The 15,490-nt window shown below is 40.2% G+C and overlaps 1 protein-coding gene across 4 annotated transcripts; it reads right to left on the bottom strand.

The window, feature by feature from the left end:
* Nucleotides 1-294: 294 nt before the first annotated feature.
* On the bottom strand, nucleotides 295-15,449 carry INPP5K (inositol polyphosphate-5-phosphatase K). Of its 4 annotated transcripts, none has more exons than XM_030288079.4 (13): nucleotides 15,259-15,449; nucleotides 13,117-13,224; nucleotides 12,387-12,495; nucleotides 9,764-9,880; nucleotides 9,284-9,456; nucleotides 8,559-8,670; nucleotides 7,951-8,060; nucleotides 7,351-7,377; nucleotides 5,485-5,677; nucleotides 5,102-5,239; nucleotides 4,552-4,635; nucleotides 3,729-3,833; nucleotides 295-2,727 (listed from the first exon to the last, which is right to left on the bottom strand). In XM_030288079.4, the coding sequence occupies exons 1-13, from the start codon at nucleotides 15,291-15,293 to the stop codon at nucleotides 2,611-2,613; spliced, it is 1,428 nt and encodes a 475-aa protein (XP_030143939.3). In that variant the 5' UTR covers nucleotides 15,294-15,449; the 3' UTR covers nucleotides 295-2,610. The 4 variants fall into 4 exon arrangements, with proteins under 4 accessions (XP_030143939.3, XP_002194163.6, XP_030143937.4 ...); XM_030288077.4 differs by lacking the exon at nucleotides 15,259-15,449 and adding an exon at nucleotides 13,396-13,806 and having other exon boundaries at nucleotides 2,200-2,727; XM_002194127.7 differs by lacking the exon at nucleotides 7,351-7,377 and having other exon boundaries at nucleotides 15,259-15,432.
* Between the last annotated feature and the right edge of the window lie 41 nt (nucleotides 15,450-15,490).

Below are 15,490 nucleotides of genomic sequence, written 5' to 3'. Positions count from 1 at the left end.
AAACCTCAGTGGGGAAGAGGGACAGAAACTGCAAAACCCCAAGAGCATTTAACACTGGATTCATTGAAACAGGGAAAAAATAAATTAATCTGCTTTGTCCAAAGGAAAAATAGCACTTATCCTTCTCTTTTTTTGCAGCCCAAGCCCTACCATAGGGTGTTACTGATTTCCTTCTAAAATACTTTGTGCCTCAAACATGACCAAAACAAGTTCCTTGGAGAAAGGTGACAAATTAATCCTCCCCACCCAAACCAGCCTGATCCTTCTCAAATTAACAGAGGCCATGCACAACACTTCACTGCCAAGATTTATTTCAGAGGTACATGAAAAGGAAAACACATGAGTATAAAAACATTTCCAGTGATTATAACATCCAATTAAAGGTGTTCTAAGAAAAGATAAATTTCATCAGAAATTGCATCATTACAAGTCATGGAATAGTTTGAAAAGCTACCATAGGTAACAGTAGTAAACAAAAGTGCCTCTGTGTGCATAATACTGAAGAAAGAAGTGCAGAGTTCAGTGCAGCATCCTCCTTACACACAAGCAGCTCCAATCCCAGCTGCTTGGGGGCATTTTCCGGGAAGTCCCGTGGTTCAAAGGATCAGTTTACAAAATGCAGCTTCTGTGTCCAGTGACAGAGGGTTCTCAGCTCCCACAAACACAAAGCATCTCGAGTGTCTCGCCCCTACAAAGAGGGTCTGAGCTGCTCCTGCCCAGCAGATGTACCCTGCATACAAGAAACTGGATCTTGGTCCACAGTAAATTGCCAGCTGTGGTCTGGAATTTAAAGTCCACTGCTCTTTGGGCTCTCCACAGAATCTCCTTGCATGGAGAATGGTCAGAGTTACACGAGTGAAACCAGAGATAGAGCAGAACTCAGGAACTGCAGAAGGTACTGCAGTTCAAAGCCAGGGTTTGTCTGATGCCCTAACTGCCATGAGAAGTCACATATCTGAAAGATTCAGTGCAAAATAAATTCTTGGGAGACCAGTATAAATGGGAAAATTGTTTCTAATATAGTTCCAAAGTGTAACAGGAATGTACAAACTGTAAACCTCAAGGCAGTGTTAATCCATGCAATGAACACAGTATCCTCTGAACCTGCCCTCACTACTCACCAAGTATCAAGCTGAGATACAACTAAAACCTAAAGAGGCCAAGTGTTCCTAAAGCCCACTGCAACTACCTAACCAGAAACCTATGCCAGAGCTTCAACAGGACACAGACACCTGAACCTCAAAAGGTTTTATACAGTGAATGATAAAAGCAAAACAAATATCCTATCAAGCTGTTAACTTTCTATCTCAAAACAACCCTGAAAAAAATAAGGCTTTGAGAAAAAGAGCAAAAAGGAATCCACTCAGTTCTGAAGCAGAATTCCAGCATGAACATCCCAACACCCTTTGCTCTTCCACCTGAACCAAACGTGCTCTTTTCCATCCCTGTGCCAGTGAGGAGTGACTAACTCTGCTCACCACACCTGGGAGTGAGCTGTGGGTACAGAGCATGGAAGACTCGAAGTGTTCTGTCCCAGCACTGCAGACTGAGATTCTGTGGAATGTTGGTGTCCTTTCCTATCCTTTCCAAAGATCTCTATTTCCTCATCAAGAAACAAGACCTTTTCAGAAGCTTACTACCTTTCAGGTTCCTAAAGGTACAGGAAATTTCTAGTCCATCTCCACCCACAAGTGCACAGGATACAGAAAGGTCTGAGCACCTCTAGAAAAACAAAAAGTTTGCAGACTGATTACTATAAATTGAAGAGATGTACAGTTTTCAAATCATCAACCATGGGCTGCTCATCTATGCTAAAGCATTTCTCAACTTCTGCAATTTGCCTCAGAAGTTGTGGGATCATGGCTCACCCCAAGCCAGGGACTGGTATAAAAATGAGTTTATGTTTTTTAATAAGAGGGGTAAAGGCAATAGGCAAATTGCTTAATTGTTTTATAAAATAAGATTTTAAAAAATCATGAATAGTGCATTTTGATAAATGTATTTCAATTTGGAAGAATCAGAAATTGAAAAGCCTACGAAGATTTCTTCAGTAAGGCATGAAGAGAAGGATCTATCAAAGGAGACTTTACGCACTCCAAAGATTTTGTTTTTCATGTGACCTGTTGTCACTGTTGTTTCCCAAAACGTAATTAGCTTATATCTCTAAGTCAAATAAGATTTCAAAACAAGCTAACTAGCTGTTTCTAATAAATAATTTTTAAATAACTTCATTTAAAATCAAAATTTGGAAATCAATTATTAAGTGGTTACAGCATACTAAATATTGCTTTGTAAATAAAATATCCTCTACAAAAAAAGGAACAAGCCTATAAACCTATTAAACATTGCAACTTCCTTAGGTTAAATCATTGCATCAGAAATGTCTATCACCTTAAAACATACAACATTCCTTAAGTGCTATTTTACAGTCCTCATCCAGTGCAAGAGAGTTACTCTCCCTAGAATAAAATTAACCATTTCCACAATAAATTATCTTCTACGAGCTTCCAAAGTTTCTGAACATTCCTACCTGTCTTACTCCATCTTCTAAGAGCAAAAGCTTACAATCACTAAGACATAAAGAATCATCAGACTGCTGAGCCAGGACCATTAAATGCTCTTTCTATTTTCAGAACCACCATCTGATTCTGGATTGTCAGTTTTCTGCAGCAAACTGCTCTCCTCCTCTGGCACATCCTTTTCTACTGGTGTTTGGCTAGGCTGAATCTAGGAGAAAAACAGGATAAAAATCAAATTAACAATTCAGAAGTATCGCATTGCTCTGTATTATCCATACCATTATATAAAGAAGTCTGTCATGCTTGCTAAAAATTGAGAAGATAAAAAAAAACTAGTAAAAATCCACTATAGTGATATCAAAACATTAAATGTCATGCAAAAATAAAGGCAACAATTCTGCAGAATCTTGATAGAAACTGAGCTCAGAGACAACACAAATACTCCATTCTACCATCTTTCTCAACCATACAGAGAAATACAGGAACAGAATACCTATAAAAATTTATAATACTATAAAATAGAAATGAGAGACCAGCCAGCCCAGGAACTTTCATTATTATATCCCCTAAGACACTGAGGTTTCATAGTCTTCTAAAACCCCTTCATCCTCATCACCAACAATGCAGAATTCCTATTTCAAAGATTCCCCAGCACATGAGCACAGCCATGACAGCATGGAAAATTATGCACAAACAAAATTATTCTGGAAAAAACAGTGCTTGTGTAGAAACAGCAATCCTTGGTCAGTTCATCTTGTTTGGGCAGGTTAAGTCATCCCTGCAGAAATTAAACAGAGCCTGGTAATTAAATAACTTGAGTCCAGCTGTCTCATCCTTCCCAAATTCAAGTGACAATTTACAGGAAACATTTGGGGGCAAATCACAGAATGGAGCACAAAGAGCTCATTTACAACCTGCCAGAATTTTGGCAGCACTTGATTTGTCATCTTTATAGACACTAGGGACCTAACAGTGAGGGAGAGAAACCTGTCTTGTTTCACTGCTGTGTGATGCTGTAACAGTTACTCAGAGTCTTTCTGCACATCAGCAAATTCTTTTGAGCCAGGACATATCCTTTTTAAGATTCCTTCTGCTGCCACCTTCCCAAGGATTAATACAGTTATGTTCAGATGCATATGAAAACAAATGAAGTAATAAAAAAGAAAAAAAAATCACACCAACATTAATCAGCGCTTCCTAATGTATTACCTGAAAAGGTTCACTGATGCCAACTATTGACTGCAAGTTATTGCTATAGTAACAAAGCAAAAATTCTCCTCCCATCTTGGGTATTTCTGAAGCACTCATGTAAACCTGGCAAGAATAAGAACAGGCAATGAGCAATTGCCACAGAAAAAGAAGTTTACAAAAAAGCCCTTCAAGACACCATCAAAATCACTATTCGCTATTTATAAGCACTTTTTAAAACGTAAGCTAAAACGGATGGGGACAGAAATAACTCAGGAAACCATCTGAAAATCAAATCAGGGAGGAGAAGGAATATCCTTCACCATGTCAGCAGACTGGCTTGGTTCAGTGACAAGGGAGAAGAGACCCAGAGTGGTTGGAAGGGAAGGGCCAAAGCCAGAGAGCAGCAGAGGGAGTGGAGCTGCCTCCTGGTGGCAACAAGAGCACTCCACAAGCTTGGTTTGCTCCTGTCCCAAGGAGCCACCGTTCCCAATTTCAGCCTCTATTTGTTCAGATAACTATTTACATATTTATAAATATATAAATATATTTATTCATATATCTATGTAATTAAAAATATTTATCATTTGCATCAAAATAAGATTTTTTTGGTTTAAATCACTTTAGGTAATCACTACTAGAAGGCAGTTTCACTAGTAATCACTACTAGCAGAGACCAAAAGATTCAATGGGAAGAATTAGGAAGAGGGATTTTAAACAATAATATTGTTCCCAATTAGCTTCAACTGGGAAGAGGATACAGAACCCCTGAGGGGAAGGGGATATGGAACAGACCTCAAATGCTATTCTATGGAAAACTACATTAGAAAGAAATACAACTGACCTGTTTGCTGTTTTTGCTGGAAGAAACTTCATCATCTTCCACCCAAGCATAAGTAACATAATCCTTCATATGCTTGAAAGTCACCTGCAGAGAAAGATATACGCTATCAGCTTCCTGATGGAAACAAAAGCCATACTCCATGAAAAACAAAATTGTCAGAGATGTTTACTGTTTCACTGAAGTAATTAAAACACTCCTAGGATCAAACATTTTGGGGGCACGGACACATCTGTTTCTGAAAGGGTGGGACTCCTCTGTTCTCTCACCCTTCCATTGACTTTTATTTTTGTTGCATCAACTCCTTTCCACAGCTTCTGCAACATTTTGCTTCAATAAACAACCAGATTACCTTAGCAGGGAATTTAAAGGGTGTGGAAGAACTCCCATGCTGTAGAGCTAAACTGTCATCACACAGAAACTAACGGCAATCAAGCACACAGCTATCTCACAGAGTTCTGCACTAGCAGGAATCAGTGCTGTAAAACTCTCAAGGACCTCCTGCAGTCACATTCCCCATCTTTGCTGGAGAGCCACGATGAGGTAACACTACCTGGAAGAGCCCAATCCAGTCCCAAGCACTGCTGGGGAGTTCAGGCGCCGCAGAGTAGCGGATAAGAACATCGTGCTCTGCACTCCACTCACCCTCAGGATACAGCGTGACCAAGGGATCTGAGACAAGAGGCTTCATCTACACAAAAAAAAACAGAGTTTAAACTCAGTCAAGCCTGTCATTCTTTCAGTTATTCTTCTCAAGTTATTCTCTGCTACAATTGCTACCTGTGGGATTCTTTAACTGACTGGAAATAACCTGACAGCAATTTGCTGCCTTCACTATGATCAGAATGAAACAGAGATTATGGTTTAGGAAATCAGCTGCTGTAAGCAACACTAAATAAAACAAACTTTTTCTTAAAAACATAACTGGGACAGCACCTCAAGCATGAAAGTTCCTGTGACAGGTTTGTGATCACTGATGCCATAGCTCATGTGACTGACATAGCTATTCAAAGTAACAGAAATTGGGTTCTCTTCTTCAGAGAATTCGCCTTCTTTTGATGCAACCTCACTGAGATTTTTCACTTTCCATAGAATTCTATCTGTCCATGCTGGCTTTCTTTTCTTCTCACTGCAAAATGTAAGGTAGAAAGTGAAATGAGCAGAGAAACAAGTTGCCAAAAGCTAAGAATGCTGTGCAAAATCTACTGAGAGTTCAAAGACTGTGAGATACATATTAATAAAAGGAGGCAATCATACTCAAGCTTCATTTTACAGCTCTGATTAATGTGTTTTACAAACAACGTTTCCTTAATTTGAACTCCATTCAGCACAGATCATGGCTTTCTGAAAGAGGAGTAAAATGAAGGGGAGAAGGACATTTCAGTGGGTTAGTTGGCTTCATACAGGAAATGATACTTTCTCCTAAAACCCTGTAAAAACATGCATGAATTTAGAGATAATACAACAACTGCCCCAGGTTCCAAACATACAGATACTCTGAGAAATGAGGGTGTAAATGTAAGAAATATGTAGGAAGAGTCTGAATGACATTTGAAATTATTCAAAATATTTGAGAGCAAGTTTCTTTCAACAACACAAGACAGGACAAACTTGGGTAGCTTATGATAATCACAGGTGCCACAGCAATGCTTTATTTACAAGTTCCTCTAAATTGTACCAGCCTGCATTTCAGGTTTGCAAGCTACTGCTGTCTCATAACAACAGGCTTTCAAAATTCCATTATCAAGAGAGTTGTGCCTGCAACTGTACTATACATCAAACTGTTATCACAATGCAGAGTTTCCTTTTATACCATATCAATTCCACCAGAAGACATGAGTCCTCTGTGGTTCTCTCTGTAGTGGGAGGAAGGCTTAACAGCAACTCTCTGGATGGGTGGATCACTTCAAATTGAAATGGAGAAAAGATCATACCTTATGGAAGAGGAATTAGAATGGACTGGATTGGATTATGAAAGTTAAAAGCAGGATGTGTAAGGAAAACTGTCAGTTTAAATATCAAGACCAAGGCCATTTAGTTCAATATTCAACATAATTTTGTTGTACCTCTTCCTACCTTTATTAAAGTGGCAAGATTTGAAATGACTAGGGGCCCTTATCCCACTTACTACAGTAATTCTATAAACAGACAGAAATCTTTAGGAGATGCCAGATGTCTGCTCTGCTGTGCAGGAAAATATCAAAAGAACAGCTTAAGGTAAAACACTCACTGTTTTAGAGAAAATGGAGTATTAGATGGGAAACAAACCCTCAGATTTCACACTGAAGGAATATCAAAAATAAAATTCTCTGGGCTTGAGTAAAAGCAACTTTTGCAGGGTGCTTGCCTCGAGGTCTTGCTGGTCACCCCATCTGAGCAAAGTCTCTCTGGTAGCTTGAACAGCAGCGGGATGCACACAGAATGTGTAACCACACTTTTTGTTCTCTAAACCAGCCAATACAGACAACCAGGCTATGAATCATTTGTAAAATGTCCAGGTTTGGATTATTTTAAGTCTTTTTTGTCGGGCGGATTCACTGCTGGTCCCATTATATCTCATTATATTGAATTAGGAAGCAAAATGTCTTTGGGTCCACTTGAATAAACTTCCAATATTAAGTGCAACAGCAGAGTAGATAACACTGCAGCTTTCAGACAGATTAAGAAAATCCCTAAAGAAAATCAGCTGTCATCTGATTTTCAAATATTTCACAAAAAATCAAAGCAAAAGCTCAGATGGATCCTTGCTTTGATTCTGAAATATTTAAAAAAACTACAAAATTCAGAAAGTTCTCTTCTTACTTAAACCAAAACAGGGACTTCTGTTCTCTGGAAGTAAAGAAAAAGATCAGTACAAAATCCTGTTTGACAGGAACTTATCCTTCTGTGGAAACATAAGACTAATACTTAACACACAGACTTTAATATCCCAGAAAAACTTTGGAAATTTAAGATACTCCATCTTCAACTTAAAATAACCAATAAAGTAAATTATACATTAATTTTCAAATACCAACATATCAAATGAAATGCTTAAACAGAGAAGGGAGGCAAAAATGACCAACAATTATTCTTTTGCTCCTTTTTGACAACCAATGAGCACTTCTAGTAGGCAAGAACAAACCAAAAGTAGCTTAAACAAGTGCTCATTTATTTTGTTAATTTGATCTTTCCAAAAAGGCAGCTGGGTTGTTTCATTACTTCCCTCATACAATCAGCAGACCCCAGCTTCTTCAGCCAAAAATATTCATTAATTCAGATTTGATCAATCCAAGCCTGACAGAACAGCTCAACAACCCCAGTACACACAGGAAATTCAAGTTTGCTGATTACTGAAGTAATATTTAACCAAGCACCACATTCACTCTCATATTCCACATCTAAACTCATTTTATCTTTTACCTTGTGTCATAGACCTCTGAGTCAAGGTCAAACTTGTAGGTGGGCTTAAACTGCAGAGGACCCTCTTTGAAGTCCTTCAGAAATTCTTCCCGATTTTTTGCCATATTTAACTGCAGAAATAAAAAATAACTTTTAAAGATTCTGTTTGAAAAAAATCAGAGCTTAAAGGATGATTGGGAAAGGATCTTCCAAGAATTCAACATTGCAGTCAGTACAACACTGGAAAGGTAAATTTAGAAGGGCCTCTTTGTTATAGCCAGAACTTGACACAATCCATCTAAAAGTTTAGAGGCAATTTTACTCAAAACATCCAGAATAAGGCTGTCTTAAAAAGAATTCTTGGGAGAAGAGGATAAAGGTGAGAAACAACTGACAAGATATGAAGTTCAAAGAAACCTCCAGTCAAACATGAGCATTGTAAATGAGTAAGAAACTGCACAAAAGCAAAAAAAGTTTGCAATTAACTGGGGTTTGCGACCACCTCATGTCTGCTCTGAGTTTGTGTTCTTTAACAGAAGTTAGAAGCTCAAGGTGTAATTTAACTACCACGTTGTGTTTGTGTACATTAAAACCAAAACCAAACCCCCAGAGAGACTGAGCCAACCCACCTGGTCCTTTTCCCAGAGCAGATTGAAACGCTTGTTACTGATTGATTCTCTGACAAAGTGTATCCCATAATCTGCTATCCGGAAGTTTAGGTCTCCAAACCAGAAGAGAAGCCTTAAAACCAAACCAAGATGCATCAAACAAGGAAGATTTATATGAATCTATTCACTCAAGGGAAGAATTTGACAGAATATTAGCCATTACACTAATTAGGTGATCTAATCACTTTTATTACTAAATGCAAACAGCTTAAGTAGTTAAACACAAACATTAAGTAGTTATAAATAAGCTTACACAGAGGCAACCTGCTGCTAAACAAAAAAAAAAAAAAATTCAAGTAATTGAAACAGTAAATTAAGTCCCTTGCATTCTTGCTGCTTGCTCATTACTGCCTGAACATTAACTTCTTCTGCATCTTACATCTCTGAACATTAACAACAATCTAAAAGATCTTTGGTATAAACAGTCTTTAGCTTCTAAAGCTTTCCTGCATAACATGTACAGTCTATATGCTAACAAATGAATGTAAATAGAGACTGGAAGAGAACAGTCTTGTAAAACAGACATCTGTTTTTCAGGTTATCCTATCCCTCCCAGGGTTCAGGGTCCAGGCTGAAGGGCCATTTAAAACAAAACGATGGACAAAAAATCCAAACCCAAAACTCTTCAGTGCAAGACTTCATCCTATAATAGACAAAAACAACACAGAACTGAGTGAACAACTCACTCATGATCCAAGGGACTTGGAATATCCTCTCCTTCAAACTGCATTTCCAGAATTTTCTCGAAGTCATCCAGGCGCTGCTCTGTGTTCTCCATGTGAGCGGGCAAGTGGCAGTTCATGAAACAGATCGTGTGCCCAAAGAGGGACATGCGGACGCTGACTCCTCCTTTGTTCCCCTGGGATGGAAGATGAACAGCATTCCCTGAAACTGCAGTCAGTGCCTGCAAACGTAACTAACACCACCTATAACCTTTTAAATCTTGCAATCACTACAATTTCTTTCTACACAACTTGTTGCGTATCGGCAAATAAACTGAAATCTGAAATTACGGTCTGGGCTGCACATGAGGTTCAAACAAATGAGTCTGCTTGTCAGGTTATGAATTTGTAATTAAACCACATCTCGACTGCCCCAGCAGGGACCCATAGAGAGGCACAGAGCAGCAGCAGTGAGCAGGTAAGCACCCCTCAGGCAGTCCTTACCCAGTAGCCATAGAGGCCTGTGCGGGTGTAGTCGGTGTGGATGTCCCGGATGAAGGGAAGGTGCACGTGCTTCACAAAAATCAGCAGCAGCAGCCCCTGCATGCGAACTGAGGAGAGCTGGGGAGATAGAAAAGAAGGAATGGTCATCTCCAGGAGTTCCTTGGCTTTACTTCACAGGAACTTTTAGGTGAAGAAGGCCACAGCGGAACTCATGCAACTCCCTCAGCAAGCCTGGCCTCAATACTGGCACGCAGTAAATGCAGACTCATTTCAGGGCTGTGAAAAACATATTCCTTATAAACAAATCTGATCAATTCCTCTGCTAATTAACACAGTTCCAACATTATATTTCAATCTGAAGTCGACCTCAAAATATGCACCTGCCCAAACCTTTTTAAAGACTTCTCTTCTGCCTCACCAGCCTCTTGTTTCTGCCTTTAAGAATCCTGTTCATGAAGGACCAAATCCTTCACTTTACACCTAAAAGCTTTATAACTCACTCCTACAAGTCCTCCAACAGCAGCAGGTTTTTCCAACTGAAGCAGCCTTGAGCAGATCATTAAATATTCTAAGTGCCTTCAAAAGCACAGCAGTCAATTCCAGGCATCTGCAAAAACAATGAGCTGCAAATAGCAGAAGCTCCTGCCTTGCAGTGCCTGTAAAAACTGATTTACCAAACACTTAGAGAACCCATAAGACACGGGGTTTTTGTGGTTTGGGGTTTTTTTTGGATTGTATGTGTGGAAATAGTCTAATAAAGATGTCCTTCATTGAACATTTATGGACTTCACAATGATCCTGGCATGAGACACAAAATCCATTGTGTCTTAATGATTATGATTCAATTTAAAATACAGGCATTGAAATACTGTAGTTGAATTACTGTACAGGCATTGAAATACTGAAATTAACTGTAGTTCAATTTTATGCTGGATTAATTTAGAAAAAGACTACATTAGAATAAAAGTGACTATACAACTGCTGGAGAAGCACAAAAAAATCAACCCAAAATTTAAAACAGAATTCATCCTTTGTCTCCCTAGCTACACAATTAAATTATTTCAGAATATATTTTAATGTTTTCATTGTCCTTGAACCCAACAAAATACCACACAGAATACTGAAACAATGGACTGCAATTACTAATGATGCATAAATATTTTAGCAGTCAGCATTCTCCTTTCCATAATTACATTCATGAAGTACCAAGATCTTCCAGTCCCTTCATTATTTATTTCCATTTTTTCACCCCGCTGTGGCCAGCCCCCAGAGATTTCTCAAGAGCCACAGGACCTGAACACAACAAGGCACTGACCCCTCCCCTGCTGGGACCAGTCCCACCAGCCCTTAGAGCCAAACCAAGCAAAGCCCTTGCACAGAGGGAACACGATCCTTGGATGGTGGAAGAATTGACTGTGACCAATTGAACACTCTGAAAACAGACCCTGTCACTGAGGGGACGGAATGTCCCAAGGATGACACCTCTCCCTCCACACCCAACCTCATCACAGGTCAGCCAAGGGGTAAATACTCCTCCCCTACTCAGGCAAATTCCCGGCTGAGGCCTGGGATAACCTTTCCTTTTGCTGGTTTGATTTTGACCCTTCCTGACAGCTCCCCCTTATTACCAGAGCTAATCAAGTCCTGCTGAAAGCCATTAGGTGGCAGCATCCATTCATTAGTGTGCTCCAGACTGCCTCTGGTATAAATTAGAATTCAAAATCAGCCAGGCATACCAGCAGGAATTCTTTTAACTCTGTGTAGACAGGGCCTGAATGTCAGCCCACGGCCAGATTTTGAATTTTTATCAGCAATGACTTAGGCCAGAGTGAACAATGTGGGTTTTTTCCTTTTTGTAATTCCCAATGGGTCCTTTGTTTTGTTTAGTTTCAATTAAAAGAACAGCACGACTACTGAGTCTGATTAGCATGCAGATAATGCAATCACCTCAGCAAAATCAGCCCGAAATAGTGCTTGGTTTAGAAAAATCACTACAAAAGGATTTTAATTTCTCTTTACTAGAGAAATACAGGATATCTTCCTATGTTTATTGTTGGCATTATTAAAATAGCCAGTACTTTAGCTGCTCTTAATGTCTCTGATATTACCCCAAAATCTTATCATTTAAATTCTCATAAAATGTTACGGGTCTTCAACCAAAAATTAAGTCCTCATGTAATATATACACCTACTAAAATCCTGGTTTACACATGTGCAATTTATTTTCACCTCCAAACAAACTGGAAAAAGAGAAAAAAAAAACCAAATAAAGGAGCCTTACCAATCTGAATGAAAATCACTGCCATTGCTTGGGATATTTATAGTGCAAGACTACATTAGAAGCATCACAATACAGTTCCCCACTATTGCACAGAGCAAAAAACTTTTCTACAGACAAGAGAGAGAGAAAGATATTGTGGCCACAATAAATATGCTGTTCAGTATGAGTTCACATCACAGGAAAACAGGTGTGATGAAGAATCATTTCTAACATATGTGTACTTATGGAATGACAGACACCTGCAAAAACACCATCAACTTCTATTTTATGGATAATCTGAGGAAAAAAATTTAAGACTTCTCCTTTAGTACTCTGACACTTAAGAGCAGTGTGAATAATTACCTTAATATATCCCAACGGAGACAAAACAGTCATGAAAAAAATGCTCCATGGATCATCAAATGCCAAGTCAGACAGAAAATTTGTGATTTTTGAATTCACCTCCTGTAAGCTGAATACATCACAATTACTCACATTGCACCAGTTGGTTTGGACAGAATTCATAGGAACTTTGCAGAACACAAACCCCAGAAATTTCTTGCTGTTCAGTTTCTCATTCAAGCAGTTTAACCCACACACAGATCTGACACATCTAACAAAATTAAAGGAGGTTATATACACCTGAAGATAGAGTTTAAGACTATGCCAGACTCAAGATGTGTTATAAAAACCTGATTGTTAGGACTTCAGAATTTCAACCTAGTTTGGAAAACAGTGGCAGATTGTGCTTAACAAGCTTGCACTAATTCCCTTAAAACATGCTGAATTTCCAATAACTTTCATATCAAAATGAATATGCTATCAAAAAAAAAAAAAACAGCAGATCAAACTTTTTGCATGTTTAGAAAAAAGATATTCTGCATTCTGTCACCACATAGCAGCAGCTAACTGCTATAAATCATCTCTAAGTTAGTCCCCTGTTAGTTAGACTAAGTTAGTCTTCACCCTCTAGTAGCAATAGTGTTAAACCATCTCCCAGGCAGTGATTCACATCAGTCCTCCCAAAAGAGACCATGCTGAGCCCAGCAGGTTTGCAATAAACTCACAAAGCAAGTTCTTTAATACCACTCACCCTATAACATACATATCCATGGCGGGGCCCGTCGAGTTGAGCTGAAGTAAACTCGTGACATCAGGAGGGGGAGAAGCTGTGCCCACATTCCAGGTAACTAAGTGTAGTCTAAAAACAAACAGAAACCACAAAAAAACCAATGCTAAAATTGAAATGTGGACAGGCAACCAACTCTAAGAACATTCTAATTTCCCCACAGAACTTCTATTGCTTTCCATCAACCAGAAATCCATTTGCCAGCCCCGACACCACCATGAAAACAACTGGATGGAGCAAAACCTGAATTCTTGGCACTTATCCTTCAGCTTTTTCCCCCAGATGAGGAAAGCTTCATCCAGAGTGCGTGACACTTCTTCGTGGATCTCATCATCCGAGCTGATGTCCTCCACGCAGGCCATCAGCTGGGCCACCCTGTGGCGGAGCTGCAGGCGGCCGCTGGAGCCGGTGCTGCTGAGGCTGGCCGAGCGGCTCCGCAGGCTGGCCCCGCTCTCCGGCTCGCTCAGGGAGAGCCCCTCGCAGTGCTGAAACGCGTCCTCGCTGCTCGAGGCCATCCGCTCTCCAAACTAAAGCTACGCCCTGAAGGACCACCCCGTTAAAATCAAGAGATTGATAAGGGATTTCCAGATCTTGTGGGATTCAGCATTGCTTCCAACACAAAAGGATAAATGTAGGTGCAGCAATGCTGGGAAAAAAAAACAACCTGTGGTGTTCCCAGCACACTCGCTGGGTTGTTACAAAAGCTGCAATCACGGTGTAGCACACGCAGTGAATTGTTTTTTTTCATAATAGATTTAATGTGGTTAATTCGACGAGCTCAGGGTTTAAAAGAATTTATTGTTGGTTTGAATGGATCATGTGCCTATCTGCAGGCAAGGAGAAATGTAATCTCCAGCTCCCAAACCTGCAAAGTTCTGATCAGAACCAAGCAAAGCCACTGACTCTCAACATTAACATCACAGCACTGTTTCTTTACAAAATGGTTATTTCAGTAACAGAGCTTCTAAAAAGAGATTCACTTTATTGTCAATTGTGTTACACGACAGACAGGCTTAAAAAATAATAAATTGTTAATTTTCCATCATCTTAGAGTTCTATAATGACCTTATAAACACAGATAATTAGTGAATCCCATCAATGTACCCATTATTAAGGCTGTGTTTTTATCCCACAATCAACTGCCTGCTCAAGGTGATGTGTACAGAAATGTGCACAGAAAAGCAGGAAAACAACCTTCCACAATAGATTAAAGTGATACATAATTTCCCTCACTAATAATGTATCTTTGTAAGACTTCGCTGAAGTAACACAAAAGCTACTCCAAAACAAATTTCTAGGGGGAAAAAAAAGTAGGTAGGCTGCAGATCTAATTTTGCCACCTAAGATGTATCACTTGGGAACACTCTCCAGTTGCTAATTTTGTAAGACAATTATCTGATTAAACAAAACTGAAATAAAGTTGAAGACATTAGTCATTACAGACAGAAATTCAGTTCTTCAAGGTGCCCAGTGACCACAGTACTGACAAAAACCACAGATCTCGGAGGTAGAAACAAACACCGTCCTAAATACAAGCAACATACTAAAGTCATTATTTAGCATCACCGCTGCTAATCCTCAAATGACTCAATAGCGGAGAAATTTCTCAGGGTCACAGTGCTCATAATAAAGCCTTCAAAGGCTTTTTAAGATATTTGAGTTCTTGTCAGCTTGTTAGTTTGGCTGTTTAAATTTTCCTGTCACAGGCTGTTACCCAAATCCCATCTAAGTAGGTTTCTGTAGGGAATCGAGCCCAGACGGGACAACGACAGAGAGTGAAGACACATCGTTAAAACACCGTAAAAGCAGAAGCTCAGTGTTTACTCAAGCTTTTTCTTCCTCGCGGAAAGTGACAAGTTCGAGACATGACAGAAGTGCCCTCATCACACATTAACAGAGCTCCGGGGAATCCCAACAGCCAGAAATGCCCCATAAGCCTCCCTGAACCACTCCAGTACCGACCTTCCAAGCCAGAAAATCAGCTTTTCTCCTCTATTTCATATTTGTGAAATTCTGCGCTAACAAGTTTCGCTAATTCTCGCCCATTTACGTAAGCGCTTGGGGGCCACTTTTCGGAGCCGCCGCCCTCAGCCGCGCACCCCTCACCTCAACTCCTTGGTGGGAAGGCCCGCGGCCTCCATGCCGGGGGTTCCCGCAGGGAAGCGCTGCCCAGGGACGGGGAAGGGACGGGAAGGGACGGGAAGGGACGGGAAGGGCCGGCGGAGCCCCGGCGCTCCCCTCGCCCGGCCCGGCCCGGCCGCCGCCTCCGCGCCGCCCTCAGCGCCCAGCGCCGCGCGTGACGGGGGCGGGCACGCCCCGCAGCGCCCCCTGGCGGCCG

The sequence above is a fragment of the Taeniopygia guttata genome, chromosome 19 (assembly GCF_048771995.1).
Source record: "Taeniopygia guttata chromosome 19, bTaeGut7.mat, whole genome shotgun sequence".
Lineage (NCBI taxonomy): Eukaryota > Metazoa > Chordata > Aves > Passeriformes > Estrildidae > Taeniopygia > Taeniopygia guttata.
Note: the sequence above shows the minus strand (reverse complement) of the source record. Positions and strands in the feature narration are given on the sequence as shown.